This window comes from Tyto alba, unplaced genomic scaffold, assembly GCF_018691265.1.
Source record: "Tyto alba isolate M040663 unplaced genomic scaffold, T.alba_DEE_v4.0 Super-Scaffold_8, whole genome shotgun sequence".
Lineage (NCBI taxonomy): Eukaryota > Metazoa > Chordata > Aves > Strigiformes > Tytonidae > Tyto > Tyto alba.
Window position 1 is genome coordinate 9913870 of NW_024881329.1, and position 19722 is coordinate 9933591.

General features: G+C 38.6%; 1 protein-coding gene across 1 annotated transcript in view; it reads right to left on the reverse strand.

The window, feature by feature from the left end:
- The window catches only part of GALNT18 (polypeptide N-acetylgalactosaminyltransferase 18), a 341921-nt gene that overhangs the window by 292685 nt on the left and 29514 nt on the right, over nt 1-19722 (reverse strand). Inside the window, exon 2 of the mRNA XM_033006955.2 lies at nt 15586-15794. Within this exon, the coding sequence (XP_032862846.1) occupies nt 15586-15601 (16 nt within the window). The 5' untranslated portion in view covers nt 15602-15794. The remainder of the gene's footprint in view (nt 1-15585; nt 15795-19722) is intronic.

Sequence of the window (19722 nt, forward strand, 5' to 3'; positions counted from 1 at the left end):
CAACTTTTTTCTACTTTGTTTAGCTATTTAAGTTTACAGGTGCCTTTAAAAAAATCTCCTTCCACTGTGGGATTATTACTAATACCAGGGATTGATTTATACACTAAACTGCAAGGAAGAAAAAGGCAATCCAGATTTTAAAAAAAAACCAAAACACCAACACCCCCCCCCCCCCCCAAATGCTGTAACTATGAGTTTTACATGGTCAAGGTTTTAGATTTTTTAAATAATGTACTAGAACACATTTTTAAAAGAGTTGTAACTTACTGTGCACTTCAGACCATACAGAATGACGTAATGTAATTAATGTATTACTGTTACATACTGCAAGATGTGTGACAGAGTGCTCCATGAGTGCACCTCTACATATTGACAATCTGGAGTTCTTCAAGGCCTGGAAAACAACCAGCTAAAGTCGTTCGGTCTGTTTGTTTCAGCCAATACAAATTTTAGAGGTTATTTGATCTTAATATACAAATACATACACAGGGTTAATAGGCCAATCCCAAGAACCTAGTTCAAAGTACCAAGAGGTATGCTCAGAGGCAAGGCTAAGCATACTTAGATTGCAAATAAAATGCAAGGTTAAGTGACTACTGAAACGAGTTGCTTGTCATTTTCTTGCAAGTCAAGATTTCATTCTTCATATATAGGTGACCCAAAGCTTTTACAGAAGCTTAATACCCTACAGAAAATACAGTATTTCAGTATTTCTGAAAGAAGACCTCAGATGCATAAACAGAGAAACAACTTTAAGTAAAGCTCTTCATATACAGACCTATGTTCAGAATGAAACCACACAATACTTCACTTGAATGAGATTGAGATTCAATCTAGTACTGTGTGTAAAGCCCCACCTTTGCAAACATACACAACTTTTTACATCTCAAAGGCAACCATTTTTAGAAACATTTCCCTAAACGTAAGTGGGAAGAATGTAAGAAAGTCAGACTGAAATATCTGAGACCCTCCCAGTGAGCATTGCTTGGGCAAGCTCACAACTAATTTAACATTCTCAGAAGCAGAAAACATTCAGCTCAATAACATTCAGCTCAATAACAGTGAAGTCAGATTTAGGGCAGGCAAAGTTCAGCAACCTGAGCTTAGTTTTATGTTCAACTATTTGGCTCATAACAGCTAAATAGGTGTTAATGCCTATAAGGAAAAATAAAAGTTATTAAAATTAGGTTATATTAAACTACTTTAAAAAGATTGGGTTGGGGTTTGGGTTTTTTTTTTCTTAACAAGGGCAGAAGGGATATTGTTGGGAAAAGTACACCTATGCTTTTTTTCCCAGTTTTATCCAGAGTGAGAGGAATTCCTGTATTTTGCTAGGTTTCCGGACAAGTTGAAGCTGTACTGTTGATTGAAGGGTAGTACACAGTAAGTATACTCAGCGGAGAACATATGCCTCAGAGATCCAGGACATCCACAGCACATACCGTGGTTATAATACCATGTCCATATCCACTTAAGTGTGAAACCTTTTGGGCTTACTGTTCATTTACTACATAGTTGTTCTAGGCATACAGGGTAGAGTTATGCTTCCAAGAAAAGTCAGAGCTGTTGCTTCTACATTTAAGACAACTCAGCAAAAACAATTCTAGTTGTAATGGTTATAGAAATACTTCAAATGCTGATCAGCTTACTGAATCATGAACCTCACAAGAGTATTTTATACATCTTTCAGAATCACATGGTCATAGATGTTACAGGACAACCCACTTATAAGCTGATATTCACAACCTCCACCGTATTATTTCCCTCATGTTTACTAGTAACTCTAAAATACCCGGCCGACCACCACACACAATCATCATCTAAGTATTCACTAAAAACACAGAACAGCAATATGTTTCCATGTATCAATAATAGAGCGCTTATGCCTTCTTAGACCAGAAACATTATGAAGACCATTACGTACATCCAATTTTCCCTAGTGTAGTCCAAAAAACTCACAATCAAAACATATCAGAAAATCCTGTGGACAGCGCACAAAGCAAGTAACTTCTTTATGAAAAGCTTTCTCCTGACCTGTGTGATATTAACCTGCAAAACAACATTGGTGATGCTCCTTTTACTTTTTATATAGTTAACAAGTTTTGACTTAATAATTATTAAAATTAACATACCAAATTAAACCGATACATTTATTATCTATTAGTTGCTATCCATACATGAATGACAGCAGTGGTGATTTCACAACTGGCATACACCGCACTAGATACTACATCAAGCTTTACCCAAACAGGTTAACTTTGTCTTTGGGTGTTCAAGAAATATAGGAACAGTATTGAAAGATGAACTCTACTGAAGTAGGAAAAAAGTTAAGATTTTCAATGGCAATCTAATATCATTCATTGGAGCAAAATTTACTGATGAATAAAATTGGAATAGAGAAAAGCCATTATGGAGTCTCCCTGGTTTCTACCTTTAAGCTCCATTGCTCTGGTAGCAGCGAGCTCTAACCAGTCCTGCTCAGAGCAGTAAACCCATCATTTTTAGAAAATTCAGACAGACAATGCATGACCCAGGTTATAACTGTGGTTCAAATGCCTTTGGTTAGAGTGCTCTCTTCACCGTTCTCAGTGAAAACACTCATCATTCAAGTTTCACAGATTTATGTGTGACTGTTTCAACAAACAGTAAGGCTGGATGGTAGTGGGCAGAGGCTTCCCCAACATGATTAAAGAAGTTTAACTAAAAAGGAAGGAGAAGTAGGAAATATTCCTCATTCGTTTTATTTATAATTTCTGTTCTTTCTATACATTGTATCAGGACAATGTTTTAAACCACCCTGTTATTAAGCCTTTTCCTGCTCAGTGAGGAGGACATGATTTTAATCATTGGGATGAAGTTACAGTTAAGTTAAAACAGCTCAGTCCCACTATTCCTGAGTAGCATTTATCTGATGATGTGTCAGAGGAACTTCTGCAAAACCACTGCTCCTCTAATAACAGGGCTAAAATGATGAAGGTGCCCATACTGAAACACACCCTTTCTGCTTAGTTCAATTTATAAATCTCACCAGGAATGGGATACAAGTACAGGCTGTGTTTGTACTAATGTGAACAGAAAAGCACACAAAAAGAAATGACTCATAGGAGACACTCAAGGACCTAGGCGAAATTTTAATACTGTATCTAATTTGGGAAACACTTGATGATTTGTATCTTCTCTTTCTATGTCAATGGAAATAATGAAAGTTAATACCAGGTGCACCAATGCTTCCTGGCAGTTTTGACCTTTAAAAGAAAGAACTGGGATTTACAGATGACAAGATTCATTGCAAGCGCATCGCACAACAGTAAGCTGCTGACTTTCAGACTCATCAAGATTCATTGGAATACCCCAGTCCATACAGCAATATTTCAACATCCACAGGAAGGGAACTTTTACTAACAAACATCCCTGGTCTGCAATTTTTACCAGTAGTTCTGGAGACCATTTCTGCCTTCAAAATCATGTTAACCAACATGATACATATTGATAATATTTTTTTATCACAAGACTCATTAGCATCACACATTGCAAATCTAATACTAAGGACTTTTCAGTTGCACATAAACATAGTACAAATATAAATACAAAGCAAATGTGGGCTACCTGATAATAAAGTCTAGTGCAACTAATGAATTCTGACAAGCAAAATTAATTTAAGCACTTATCAAAGAACATGCTTTCCTGTTGTTTCCTTTTGAATGTACTTACATTAATGAAACTCACCTGAGTTACAGTTGTAGGTCTTTCTGTAAAAAATCTTTATATTTTAGAGACATATGGTCTGCTCACTCACACCAGAGTAGAACTTATAACATGTGGAAGACCTACAGGTTCACAGTAGTTAGGGCCCAATTCTTAAAATCTTTAACTTATAACTAAGCATTTACATTGCAGGCACAGCCAACCAACTTTTCTGGCAACTACGCACTTCAGAGTATTGCTGTGGGTTTTACCTGTGAGAATTACAGAAACAGAATATTTTGGGTTGGAAGGAATCTTTAAAGATCATCTAGCACAATTCCCCTGCAATGAGCAGGAACATCTTCAACCACAGCAGGGTGCTCAGAGCCCCATCCAACCTGACCTTCAATGTTTCCAGGGATGAGGCATCTACCACCTTTCTGGGCAACCTGCTCCAGTGTTTCACCACCCTCATGGTACAAGAAGTCTTGCTTATATCTAAGTCTGAATCTATCCTCTTTTAGTTTAAAGCCATTACCCCTTGTCCTACTGCTACAGGTCTGTCCCCATCTTTCTTATAAGCCCCCTTTAAGCACTGGAAGGCTGCAACAAGGTCTCCCCGGAGCCTTCTCTTCTCCAGGACGAACCACCCCAACTCTCCCAGCCTGGCCTCACAGGGGAGCTGCTCCAGCCTGCTGATCGTTTTTGCAGCCTCCTCTGGACCTGCTCCAACAGGTCTGTGTCTTTCCTGTGCTGAGGACTCCAGAGCTGGACACAGCACTGCAGGGGGGTCTCACCAGAGCGGAGCAGAGGGGGAGAATCCCCTCCCTTGACCTGCTGCCCGCACTTCTCTTGATGCAGCCCAGAACATGGTTGGCTTTCTGGGCTGTGAGTGCACATTGCTGCCTCGCGTCCAGCTTTTTATCCACCAATACCTTCAAGTCCTTCTCGCCAGGGCTGCTCTCAACCCCTTCATCCCCCAGCCTGTCTTGACACCCGGGTCTCCCCAACCCAGGTGCAGGACCTTGCACGTGGCCTTGTTGAACCTCAGGAGGTTCACACGAGCCCACTTCTCAAGCATGTCCACGTCCCCCTCTGGATGGCATCTTGTCACTCGGGCCTGTCAACTGCATCGCTCAGCTTGGAGTCATCTGCAAATTTGTCAAGGGTGCACTTGATCCCACTGTCCATGTCGTTGATGAAGCTATTAAACAGTACTGGTCCCAGTGCAGACCCCTGAGGGACACCACTCGCCACCGATCTCCATCCGGACATTGAGCCGTTGACCACTGCTCTCTGGATCTGACCATCCACCCAATTCCTTATCCACCAAGGATTCCATCCATCAAATCCACATCTCTCCTACTCACAGAGAAGGATGTTGTGGCGGACTGTGTCAAAGGCCTTACTGTGTTAAAGTCCAGATAGATGAAATCTGTAGCTCTTCCCTTGTCCACTGGTTTAGTCACTCCATCACAGGCCTCGAGGTTGGTTCAGGCAAGTCTTGCCCTTGGTGAAGCCCTGCTAGCTATCCATCTCAAATAACCTCCCCGTACCTTGACATAGCTTCTATGAGGGTCTGTTCCATGCTCTTCCCAGGCACAGAGGTGAGGCTGACAGGTATCTTTCACTAGACCAGGTTGTTCAGAGCCCCAGCCAACCTGACCTTGAATACTTCCAGTCACAGGGTATCTACAACTTCTCTGGGCAACCTGCTTCAGTGTCTCACCACCCTCATGACCAGAGGCAGTTCCCTCAGCCTGCCCTTGTGAGCTGTGTGCCCTGGCCCCTCACCATCCTGAAGGCTGGACCCATACCCCATGCATCAATGTCTTTCCCGGACTGGGGAGACCAAGATGGGACAGAAGAATTCAGATGCAGTCACCAAAGTACCAAAAAAGAGAAGAGGAAATAATTTTTACTGTGATTTTCTTGGTTTATTATTTTGGAGTTTTTTTAATTGTTTATTGCCCAATCTTGAAAAGAATTCCTCATGAAGCAGCTAGCAGGGACTTGCATGCTGAAGGCCAGTACTTCTTCCTGTAGCCTTCTGCTTCTCTAAAGGAACAGTTGTGTCATTTCTTGCTTGATCTGTTACTATTCTTTGTGCACTACCACAGAGGGTCTGGCTTCATCTTCAACCACCCATTGGGCAACCTTCTTGTCCTCAGACTGAAGAAATGTCACCTTCAGGCCCCAGGGACCTTGGTGGCCCTCTGAGGGATGAATCCTGTCAGACTGGCACAGCAGCCTGGCTGAAGCCAGGTTGTCTCCTCCACTTTCCTTGGGGCTCAGAGCAGAAGAGATGGCATGGGAAAGAAGGGCTCACACCACCCATGACAATCAACAAAATAATTGTTGATGCCAGGAGATGGAATGGGTGAGCCCACAGGACAGCCAGGCGTGGAGGCTGGGCCAATGGTAGGGCACTGGCTGGGCACTTCTGTGATGCCATGTTGATGGCATCAAAAGATTATTTATCTTTCAGTAGTGCAGTGCCACAGCAAAAGGTTTTTATGCCTTCAAAATATATCACTACAGTTTTATTTACAACAGAATTTGTTCCAGAGATCAGTGATTAAAATATGCTGTAGGCTGAGTCATAAATTTTCAAATTTCACCCAACTAGTTTTAAGATGTTATGTACATTAAATTTTCAATTAAAAAGCAACTCAACTGCAAAGTCATAACTTGAACAGTTCAGAAACTTTATGAAGTCCAGCTTGCATTCAATTACACCAAATACAATACAGTGCATACTTCTATATATGTCTGAATTTGCCACCAGTTACTCTCAAACTTCTATTTTCCTCCAGTTAAATAAATATGCTCTCCCAGTCAAACCTGAAAAAAGTTCCAGAACAGCATGTAGCCTCTGAACTCCCCAGTTAACAGGTATCTCAGTATTTCAATATGTTTTAAATCAGATCCTGTAAGAGTCTGTGTTCATAGCTAACTTTTTTTTTGTCATAGAGTGGCCCATAGGCCCCGAGAACAAAAATACTGTAAAAAAACCCCACACTTTATTTTCACATTTATAAGAGATATAATTTCTCATTTAATAAGGCATTTTAAAATAAATTCATAATATTATTTAATATATATCTTACTATAGTATCCATAAATATTGTTTAAACAAGTGATTTATCTGACCTCAGTAACTGAGGAAATCTACATGTAACAATGTGAAACCTTTACACCTTGGACTGCTATGGTCAATCTATGTCCAGTTATCAGCTGAGAATGAAAAATGTTTTCAAGACCTACCTCTCTCAATGACTTGCATAGGATTTTTCTTTAAACCTCACTTCTTTAAAACACATATACATACACTTAACTTCAGAAAGGCAAGCAGTATAAAGGAAGCCAGCAGTAACACTGTGTTCAGAATGAAATACGTGTTTAAGTACTTTTCCAAAAAAGTGGGTCTAGCAGGACCCTACTGATATTTCTAAAAGTTATTCAGCTGTCCTTGGAACATTGCATTCTAAAAGAGATAAACCTCAAAATTCCTCTCATTTATTTTTATTTAAGGCTGCCTCTCTCTGCTGATGTCACCATTAACATCAATGGCAAATGATTCAAAATTGTCTTAGTGTCAAAGATTTTCTGGACATGGTGGTGTCCTCCTGTACCATTTTCTATCACAACACCTGATACTCATTCAATAGAAATAGTTCATACTGGTATCCGACACTTATTCAACAGAAATCCTGGTAGTAAGAAAACTTCTGAATGTTACTAAAATGCCTTAAGGTAATGTTTAGAGGGATGATTGTGGACCCAACTTGTTCCAAACCTACAGTGTTATTCCCAGAGCATACCACATTGCAAAGTTCAGCAAAATATCATGAAGAGACCTGAGTTCTCAGAAGCAGCATGCTATGTACCAGTCACTCCACAGGCTTTTGAATATTAGTACATCATTGTAAAGGCATTCAGTAGCTTTATTCTTAACTCACCTAACCATTCATATGGAAAAACTGCAGGATCCAAAATCTATTTCTGAAGCTTATCTTAAGAACTGAAGAATACACTGGCTTCTAATCAGCAAAACACATAATAAGCATGGTTCTAACTCTGTCACAGAAGCCTGATAATGCCTTATTGAATCAGATCTATAGTTAATCTGAGTCAAACTTTGATCAAGGAGTTGTGATAGTGCTATGAACAATCTTTTGGCATGTAAGAAGCAGAAAAAATGTTTATTAACTTTTACTGATATTTGCCTATTTTTGCACTATAAAAATATTCCTACAAGGTTGTGGCCCTTCTATTCTAGAACAATGAAGAAATACTCTGTAACAATGCTTCCAGAGTGGAATAAATACTATTAATAGTTTAATAACTTCCACTGATTAATAAATAATGGATAATATTTATCCATTAATTCTGATTTGACTGCACGATACAAAAATCTCACTGGGAACTCTGGTTTGAAGCTATTCATTAAGGAGCAGAATCTGCTCTTCTTAGAGATTAGTGCAAGAGTTTATTCCTTGATATGTCTCTCTGACTACAGATAGTCAGAAAGACTATCTGTACTAACTGTTCTGTTCCCATTCAGATACAAAAAAGGCACAGCTCAGTCCAAGCCAGCACATAGCCTGATTATGTTTTACCTTAAAATCAGGCCCCTGAAAGCAAATGAATGCTGTTTTCACAATCTACTTCACCTTCTGTAGCATGATGCGCAGATCCACTTCCCTTTCTCTTGTTCATGATACCGACTGGCAAATGGAGATTGCCAAAAGTATAGGCCACAGCAGTCTTACTCTTCTCCCCTTCACAGTAACATAGAGAACCAAAAAGCTATCCCCCACAAAGATATTATTAATTTATTTTATTGACTGAAAAGTAAGATACAAGGTGCCTACCAGCCGTTCCACCACAGAAGAAAAGAGACTACTAAAATAGATGTAAGGACCAGCAATGAAAAAAAAAAAAAGTAATGAATCAAAAGATATAAATTATGGAAAGTAAAGCTAAAAATCAATATGCTGCTTTTCTGAAAGACTGTGCTCATTTTTAAAAACAGAATAGTTTCTGCTGAATGTTTAATTAGCTATAGATTGTTAAAGAAAGATTCCAGACCATCTGGAGCCTATTCTGTAACTTGATCCGGAAAACTCTAGCTCAAAAATAATTCCTGTGGGAAGGCATAAACATACATACCACAACCTCATCAGCAAATTCCTGGTATATATGCCATCTTTACCTCCTGGGAAATCTGAGATAAAAGATAAAAAACAAACATCCCAGTGAAATACCAAAATACTAGAAACCAACGGAGAAGCAAGGTATCATTTCTTAAAAGATCAACATGAGAGGAGGAAGGTTTAGACCAAAAAGCTTGATGAGCAGCTTTACCTTCTAAACATTAAGAGATGCAGTTACTCAACGATGTGAGATAACCACCTTAAGGATGATGATACATCTTCTGAGTTTTTACAGGAAGCTTAAAATAAGACTTACAATACTGTCAGAGGAACAAAGTCTCCATCACATTGCAGGGGAAAAAAAAATAAAAAGAGCACCATGCAGAAACCGAACAAAAGATGTCCTGAAATAGAACTTGGAATGATGCCATAGTTAATAGCTATAAATGGATGGTCTTTAAATACAGTTTTAAACCAGAAGAGAAACAAAAAGGCAAGTCTTGACACAGATTTTGGTCAGCAGCAGCAGTACAAAGAAAACTGAAATAATTCTAGACAGTGACTAGTAGAAGATTAGGTTTTAAGTTATGTTGGATCAGACTCAAAGACTTCCTCCTTGCTTCTATATCGGGAATGGAAGAATTAACAAGATGTAACTTAGAACTGGAAACATAATTTACGTGTGATATTTAAACTACACTCCACCTGGTCAAGTTCCTCCAAGGGTGAGCAGCAAATAATATTCCAGAGACACTATAAAAACCCCTAATTAAGCAGTGGACATACAGTCTGTGTAAAAGATCTTTGCTACTAAGAATCAGAGCAGACCTTTCCCGAATATATTTTCTTTGTTATTTAGTAAAGGTGATACTCTAGGAATCTAAAGAATGAGGACTGAAAGCATAAGTGAGCTCATTTTGGCATTGGAAAGTGTTTCCAGAAAGAAAGTAAATGAAAAAAGCTATAAAGTATGAACTAACTGCCCAACTATTTAAAAAACAAGAGGCAATTTGGAAGCCAGAAATTAAGATCTACCTTTAACCTGGCCCACAACCGAGTGATACAGTCGGACAGAAGCTTCTCAGAGGCTGCTACAGCCAAACTTTTCCTCCTCTTCCCTCCCATTAAGAAGTGCAGCCTGGTCTCGCTGCATAAGATACAGATGTGGGTATTAAGGCTGGGGCTGCATCTGGCTCTGCACATGGTGACACACAGTATTTCAAGTATGAAATACATTGCCTTATAACCCTAGGTATGTTGTGGACTACAAATGTGGTACTTAGAGCTGTTCCAGAACTGCAAAAACTGTTTTTAGTAAAACCTTTTGAAAAATTCCCATTTTCACAAAACATATTGACAACATAATGGATAAAGTAAGATCCTTATCAAACCTCTTTCACTGCTTAGAACAAATTCCAAACATCCCTGTACTACAGCAATTTGCCTGCATCTACATGACCAGTTTTAAATGGCATATAAATGATCTTTGAGGGATGACTATGTATGAATAGAATGGAGATGTACAGATCAGAAAGTAAAAGAGGGAGGATTCAAACTATTTCTCCGCCAAAACCTCAGAGACTGTTTATACACACTGACAAATTTGTCTCAAGTTTCTTAATACAGAGAGATTTTTGCACTTCCTTCTACAGTTTTCCTTTTCGTTAAGTAAGATGAAGTATCTGTCACAGATGTCTTTGTAGATTATGTTAGCTTCATTTAACACATTACTATGTCTAAGTATGATGCAACAGACCCTACAGGCAAGTTTTTCTATGTTTTATTGATTTGCAAGGATGATGCACATTAAAATTAATTTATAAAATATTTTTTTCCAGGGTGGTTTCATACTAATTTCATTTTCTCAGAAAAGTTCACCAAGGAAGCATTACATAGGTCATCCCATTGGGACCCTTTGTTTCCACAGTGCTCTGTGCATCACGTCACTAAGGATTCTCTACTTCACTCAATTTCTTCAGCAATAACACTGCCACTGCATCCAACCTCTGAACTCAGAGAATTCACACAACAAAAAATCCACAACATTCAAGTCAGTCAGTAACACTACATTTAACTCATAAAGGAGGAGGAGCAAAGGCAGATTACTGTTGCTATACTAAAATTCAAGAGGAGGAACAGTGACAAGCTATGTCCAAACTTGTACCAGTCAGAGCACCTCTTTGTACAGCATAATACCTCCAGCAGCAAAGCCCTAGCTCTCAGCAGCCCAGCCTCCTTAAGAATTCATGGATTGAGCTTCCTTAAGAGAGCAGTTCTTTATGAAGAAAGATGCTCTGATGCTCAAAAGAAACATTTTTAAATTATGGCACCAATTTGCAGTCCTTCAGTTTTAGCTGACATAATTGGGAACGGTGATCTCTGCATCACTTCAGTTTCACAAGGACTGTGAAAATTTGATCTCTCGACTGTTGCAGCTCCCAGACCAATATTTTAATATATAATGTCATCAGTGGTGGTCTAACTTAATTATTCAGGCTAGGAATGGCAGCAGCCCAGAAGCCAATACATGGCCCTTCTGCCACCTGAGCTCCACAGGCTCCCAGCAGCTTCTGGCAAAGAGCTGGGGAAAATAACCTTTTAAATATCCCCAGCAGGAATGACCAGAGCTCGTGAGTGAGCATGCCAACAATTCTGACGCACTTGAAGTGCCTTGGGAACAGTCACAAGGAAAACATATCCTCACAGTTAAGCAGTGTGCAATGTGGAGTCTGCAGATCCACATGTTCAACAAAGGTGCATAAAGTTACAGCCAGATATTCAAGTGGCTGAATCAATGTACATTGGCTTTACCAGGGAGCCAGTAGTGATTTTTCATTTGTATTTTTCTCACTTCTGTACTAACTTCAGCAGGAATTGCAATTGCTTACTTTGGCTTTCTAGATACCTGGTGGAAAGTTTTCATGGTTGGAAGGGTTTTGGAGAAACTGAAAGCTTCATTCACACGGTAAAAATCTATTACCTTAAAAGCTGCCTACTACCTTAAAATCTTACCTGTTGTAATCCCACATATTGGAGGAAAAAGACCAGCAGAACTCACCAAGACCCACTGCTAGATTTTAGTGGCAATGCAGCCACAAATATGGTGCAAAGGAAGCAAACATTCCTCCTTTCACCCTAAGAGAGCACTCTCACTTAAAAAACTCTGTGAACAGAAAGCTCAAATATTGGAACTAGCCTCGTGTTATAAGGCCCCATGTCACTGGTATTATGAGACATCTGCATGGAAAACAACTCTAATTTTTTCTGCATTCACTGTTTCTCTTCCTTTAACACATTACAGAGTATGTTAATTCAATAAGATCAAAAAAATCAATAATAATATTATACATTAAAAAATTTAAATCAGTTTGCATTATTTCAGAAGGAATTAAAGTAATTCTTTTTTTTGAAGCCAGCTACAAAAAGACAATGCCTACACAAATAATGTAAGGAAAATAAAACTATGGAAAAAAAGGACCCTTAGGTCATCAGCTTCTTGAGTCATTTTTGAATCTTGGGAGAAACTAATGATTTTACAATGCATGTTTCTAGCTCTATATATTTATATTTTAGACAGCTAAAATCAAATTGATAAAATGATATGACTTAAAGCTAAAATAGAAAAACCGTAAAGAAAAACTGTTAAGACAGCGAAATAAAAAAACCCCTAAACATTTCTGTCAGGGTGAGCAGAGACTTTTTCTCCAGCTGTATAATTTTTTTCTCTAAATATTTTTTTAATTGATTTCCTATGCTTACAATGGATCTGCTTTTGTAAACATCAGTCTCTGCAAATACATATTCTATTCCAAAAGAAAGAAAAATATGTAGACCAAAAGTCATCACTGAAATAACAGAAATGTAAAATGTAGGTACCAAAGTGTCTGTGTGAGACAAACAATACTATTTTATCTACTTACCTAAATCTCTCTAGTTTTTTCATTACACAAATCACAAATAAGCAAAGTCACTATGACAAACCCAGCAATGGGGAACAATTCACAGCAAATGCTCCACGCTCAGGAACATTTAATCACTTGACAGAAGCCAGTCATGGGATATTTATTTTTTATTCCTACCACATAAAACTAAGCTTCTACCTAAAACTGTCTGTGCTTAGGAAGCTAGAGTGAAAAAAAATCCCTCCTTTAAAATGGTGGTTGAAAATTACTGCAGCCGCTTGTGAATTTAAATACTTAGAATTGTCCACTAAGGTATACTTGAGCATAAGAAAATACCCACTGCCTTCATTAGGTTCTATTAAATCTTATCTATTTACAAATACATCTCTGTGGCTTCTACAGCTCTGACATACACTGAAAGGGATAGCAATACTACCATGATCTAAGCTCACACTCTTTTTCTGTAATAAAAATAATGGACAAGCAGCCACGTAATGCAAAGATATAATTCTGCCAAAGGTTCTAGCAATATAAACCACAAGAATAAAGCCCTGGGAGCATCATTACAGTTACGAGTACCCTGGTACTTTTGTGATAAACTCTGATGTACGGTTCAGGCATGCTAAACTGCAAGAGGCTCCAACTTCTAAAGGACAGTCTAGATGTAAATCCTTACACACAACAGAAGAGCCCTGAATAAATCAGATTATTTGGAACTGAGTGTTAAACAAAGAACATACGGCTATTTCAAGAACATGGGCTTTGGAGGGAGGGAGGAGCTACTTCCTTTGGCTGCATACTTCCTGTAAAATGAGGTGTTTTTTTAAAAAATGAAATGACAGTTTTTCTGTGCAATTATGTCCACACATACTCCTCAGCAGATGGTCAAGACATCTGTACTGTTTTAAACTTGCTTCAAAATTTTAACAGGTTCACTTGATGGATCTGCATTCTTTCCTCTCCTTTGGCACATTGATTTCATCACTCCTAGCAATGGTTTTACTCAGCACTTCATAGTCGTGGCACAACTTGACAGCTATACAATTTACTCTTACTAACAGCAGAACTAAATGCACTTATGTCCCATTATACTTACCAAAGTCTGTGTTGGCCTGAGATTATAGGAGCATTAACAATTCTATTTTGCTGCAAAAGAGCAAACTCAAAATTGACTATTTTTTCTTCTTTTAAAAGGATCTTCTTTCTGGTGCTTGATTTAAGGACCATTTTTCTTTTGTAAGGCAAGCTGATGCAGACTAGCATTAATAATTGTTTGGAACAGTGCCTTTCATTGCATTCATCTTACCATTTGTTTTCTTCAGCATGTATGACAAATAAGCCCAAGTCCCAAGTGGGACCTTTACAACTAAACAACAGCAACAAATAAAACCAGACCAAGTTCTTTGCAGAATGTGATGATACGGCTCACTAGTGTCAGTGGAGCAGCATGCATTTTCATCAGCAGAAAATGTAATCCCATGTTTTTAGCCAGAGGATAGCTACAGGATTGTATATTCAATGGGCTAAATAATTCCAACAGTACTTTTGGTTCATTCTGTACTGTCAAGGACATTCTTGCAGGGGACATCTTCCCAAATCTACTATTCACGTAGATCCCTGGGGCAAACATGCACCTCCATATATTGTATAACAACAGGTATTGTATAATCTCACATCTCTACTCATTAGGCTCACTGTATTTTGAAATAAAGTTAAAATGGAACCATAAGAGATAGTCTATCACTCTTATAAACAGTTTTTTTCTGTTGTAATGATAGATATATAAAAAGTGGAGGTATCCTGAGAAAACATTTACAACTCATTTAATCTTAACGTTCTCTCAGCACCTTTTTTTTTAAGGTATGATCCAAAGCCTACTAAAACCAAAGATTTTGATTGACCTCAGCAAGATCTGAATCAGACCTGTAAATTAGATTCTGACCCTTTTCAGTAGTGTGCATAGGATTTATGGTCTGTAAAACCTATCCCTGCAAAATTAGGACATTGTGAACTCAGTGTTTTATGCATCTTAAAATAATTGCCAACAGACAGTGCAAACTATGCTGTTCACTTAAGCATATCCTTGAACCCATGGTTATTTGTCTATCTAATTTCATTCTAACTGACCCCTCACCCCTGATTATGCTTCCTTCACCACAGCAGTTCTAGGCCACCTTTCTTTCTGTTGGGGTATGACATTCAGGCATGAAGAAGGGAAAAGAACTGTTTGGACACCTAGTCTCAGATTAATAATTTAAAATCCCATTTTAGCAATTTCTTATTATATTATACGAAAGGAAGCAAAAGATTAATGGTTAGCAACAGTCATCCTTGACTTCTATAATATGGAACATATAGTTATTATTTAAAGAATATATACATTCATATGCAGAGAGAAAAAAATGTTTGAAGTTTAATTGAATTTTTCCCTACTTCTCCACAGTTCAGCCGTAACCTCAATTTATATTATACTCAGTGGTATCATACTCACTTCAAACTGAAGTGACCCATCAAACACATGACATACCAGCCCCTCAGCTTTACCATTCAGATACTGATTTAAGCAAATACTCCCAAACCACTAATTTTTAAAGAGTTATTGTTCTTGCTTTATGATCAGTTTTCAAAGAACAGAAGTCTAAAGGGAAGAGATAAATCATAAGTCTGGAACTTCAAACTACCACAAGGAGAACACTGTAATCCCAGGCTAGGTCCACCTTGAGCAGCAGCAGCAGGTGGTTCAGTACTCTAACCCTGGACTCTCACATAATGATGGCAGAACAAAACAAACACAGAAACAAAAAACAAAAACAAACCAAAAAACCCTGTGAATCACTTACCTCTGCCTTCTTCCATTTTGGAGCCTCCTCTGGCACTGAGGAATTTCCTCTTCCACTTGTGCTTCTGAGCTGTAGTGTTCAGTGCCAAGAGAAAAGGTGTGTGACTGGGAAAAAATCACATCCCAGCTACAGCCAGTCGCACAGAACCACTGGAGCAGGAAGCAGCCTTGCAGGGGACACCCAGCCAGTGCCAGATGTCTGACTTTACACTGTAAAAAGAAGAGATAATGTTAAGCTACTTTCAGTAGTTCAAAGGCAATTCTACAATGTAACATCCTCACTGAAAAAAAAGATTACAGCTCCATTATCACACCTATCAAGTTATTTGCCTCCATGCTACCACCAGTGTGGCCAAACAGGTGTTCTGATTAGTAGCATTTTAAACACTATGTTTGGAGGCATAAGTGACTCCCTCACTATTTAGTGAGGCAGTGAGAAGTCAAGGCTAGCAAACGTGTACTGGCATTTCTACAGTTATGGAGAGACTGGTATGTTTTAGCAGGAAGACAAATTCATGTTCTATTCACTAATGGCTTATGGAACCCATACTATACACTCAGACAGTTTTGTAGCGCTCTCATTCAACCAAATATTTTAGCATTAATATGATGTCATACTTGGGGTAAAATGTAGACAGAACGGAAATGTTACAAAAGTCACAGCTACTGAAAGAGAAAAATAATAGCTAAGTACATCTTGTTTGAGTAGCTATGTGACTGGTATATTTGATCAACCACGTCACAGGATAAATTTCTATTTGGAAAACAAAACACTTCAGTGGACCCAGCTGGCACAATAACAGAATTCAGGTTCTATTTATATCTACTTGCAAATCACTGACCTTTCAGGGTGACTTTGCTATTCTTTGATACTCTGCTTTGCCACCGCTGCAGAGATTTTCATTGTTTTGAGCTTCAAAGTTTCCAAAGGGTTGCAAGTGAGTTTCTGTGTCGGAGGCTCCCATTTGGTGCCTCTAGGTCTTCCACAATGTTTTTTAACAAACAGATCTGATGTTAATTAAGGGAGGTAGTGAAACAGATCAGATGCTCTACAGTTCTACAGATCCCTGGTCAAACCTTCTGTCAGAGGAAACCATGTGGCAACAAAACATTGGCTTAAAACTCAACAGCAGTACCCAACCAGGATTGTAGGGAGGGCGCAAAACACCCTCTTGGTTCACAGAGGTTTGTGATCCATTTTGATTCTCCTACATCTGCTTCAGGTAAAAAGACTCATTTCCTAAAACTCCAGTGATGCACTGGATGAATCTTCTTTCAGATGTGACTTATGCCTACTCTTTTGTAAGGCTCTAGTTAAGAAAGTCAAAACTCATCTAGAAGCTGCCCAACACATGCATCTATTTAGCATCTAAAGAACTTGTAGTTAAATTACAAGTATATTTGGCTAACAGAAGCATTGTGGAATTTACACAAAAATAATTACTTATAGATTTCCTAGAAGTAGAACAATAGCAGCAGAATGACCACATTTTAAATAAATGTTTTAGCAAAAAAATGAATTTGAGCCTATAAAGCTTTCCTTATAACCAAAGTTTTCTAGGCAGTCTTGACAGCTGTCTACTAATGGGGATTTACTGCTACGTATATACGGAATGAATTCATAATTTTACACTTATGTTAGTTTACTTTTGTTTAAAAGTCTGTCACCTGCTTGATTGACTGACATGCCCCTTTCCTCAGATGAACCAGGGAGATCATTATTTAATTGAAAGCAACTGCAATTTGCAAATTGTTTGTATCTAATGGGATTTTATTTCATTACCATGCTGGCTGCAATTCTAAGTCAACATTCATTACTCAGATAGTTCTATTTTAATGCAAACAACTATATGTTGCTGAGAAGTTATTTATAATATCCTAAATATTTTACTCTGGGAGAACATGTGCAATTTGGCCTAGAAAACAGTAAGAAAGAACCTACACCATAGGTGTATCTATGTTACATAAAGATATGAAAACCTGAACTCAGGACTTCCTTGCCTACAGTAATGTAGGACATAAAATTAAAAAGCCATCTATCCAGACAATGTTATATATAATGAGGATGTATTACTTCATTTACGTATCTCCTTCCTCACCATAGCAAGAGCCTGTCTAGCCATGAACTTTGGTGACAAACTGCTGTTTGTTTTCTTCTCACTTTCAAGTCCTCAAGAGCCAACTACTGCAGTCTGTCATTAATCCATTTCTATTCTAAGCCATACAAACATTGGAGTCAGAACTCTTTTTTTTTTTTCACACTGCTGCAGGGGCAGGTGAGACCAAAGGGGACACAGTAAGACAAAGTACATCCCTCCATGGATCTGTCTCAAACCCAGTGCTTCTCCAAGTCCAAGTGACACACAACATCCTGCATAATGAACAGGATGACATATTTATTGTTCTTTCATCTGTAAGGATAGTAAGAAATCCACCAACAGTAAAACAAAACTAAACAGCTCTATAAAGTTCACTACTATTTGCAACTCTGCTGCATTTACAGGCTGGATATCCAGCCAGCCTGGATAGCTGGCTTCAGGGCTGACTTCCAGATTTCTCTTAGGGATTAAGGTCTGTATATTAACCCAGCATCTGAGATGTGACCAGCCATTTTCCAAATTAGATATTTGTTCTGTCAGCCTGCTTCCAGTTCTAGAACAGATGAACATTACAGTTAATTTCTTACAGTTTTTGTCCTTGTATGGACAGCTTCTGTTTTCCACATTTAATAGCATCTGTGTGGGTTCATGTCTTTCAGCTCACGGCCTGGTTCCTCTCTTCAACAACAGAACCTCAAAAATTACCAGGTTGGTCTGTCCTATGTGAAACAGTTAACTGATAGCATGAAGGCAACAAATACAAATTTACAATGTGCTTAATAGCCTCTCTGTAGCAGGTCCCCTTCCAAAAATTATTTAAGGCAAGTAATGCAAGTGAATTACTTAAATTTTAAACCAAACACTGATGCTTAAGAAGTTTTTCTTATATGGGTCACTGTCCATGAACTATTAAAAAGTAAGCCATCCAATGTTTTGAATGAGCCTTGGAAAACCGTCAGGAAGACTCCAAAATCTCATGGAATGCCAGAGGCTCTCTTCCATTTCCAGTATTTGGTACATTTCACACCTTCCAGAGGATGCTTATTTGAGGATAGGATACCACCTCAAACTGCTTTATGGGGAGCCAACTATTCAGAGACTGCAACTTCAGTGCCAGAATTCTGTAACCAACAGTTGCCACCCACTTATAAACCAGGAAATCTGAACTAAATAATCCACTCAGTAACATTGTTACCTTTAGCAAGTGCACAGAACCACCAGAATCCAGAGAGGAATCCTTTGCAACTCACCATGGTAACAGCGCACCAAGGCCAGCTATCAAAACTTCCCCCTCCCCACTACATGAGTTATTCTGCAGGAATAAGTAGAATACCAACAATCCTCTCCTTAGCCCCCTTTTAATTCTAAACCAGATTTCAGCACTGTGCTTTGGAAATAACATGTAGGTTGTCTGTGGTGTTTTGTGGGGATTTTAAGTTTCTCTTTCTGTATGCAATCAAAACACTGAAGAGCTCTCTGTGTAGCCCCTCTAGAGATCAGACACAGGTCCAGCCTGCTCCACTTATGTTAATAGAAGCCTTGCAACTGACTTCAAGGGGAAGAGAATCAAGCCCTGTAGAGTGGGGCAGTATGTTGATAAACACGATAATATTTGTTTCACCTTCACTCATTTTAACTTCTTCAAAGGTTAAAATTTATGGGCAGCAGTGTCTGCTCCTCTTAAGGGGGTTTTGCAAATGCACAGCATTAATCTGTCACTTGATTTGCCACTTGAGCTAGTATATACAATGAGGCAAAAAGAAGCAGTAAGGCATGTTGATAATGACTCCCACTGATAAATCCATACATATTTTACATTGGAGTGTGACACACAGATTAGGCTCTTATTCCCACAAAAGTTGATTTGCATCTAGTTGGCTTCCTTCCAGATGGTGACCAGAAAGTGCAGCAGGGAGACTTACACAAGACACTCTCAACATTGTAATAGTCTCAATATGGCTTTTGGATTTATGACCAAATCATCCCATTAGTATACAGCTCTATTGTAATACAACTGTAAACGTAATTATGTGAGGTAA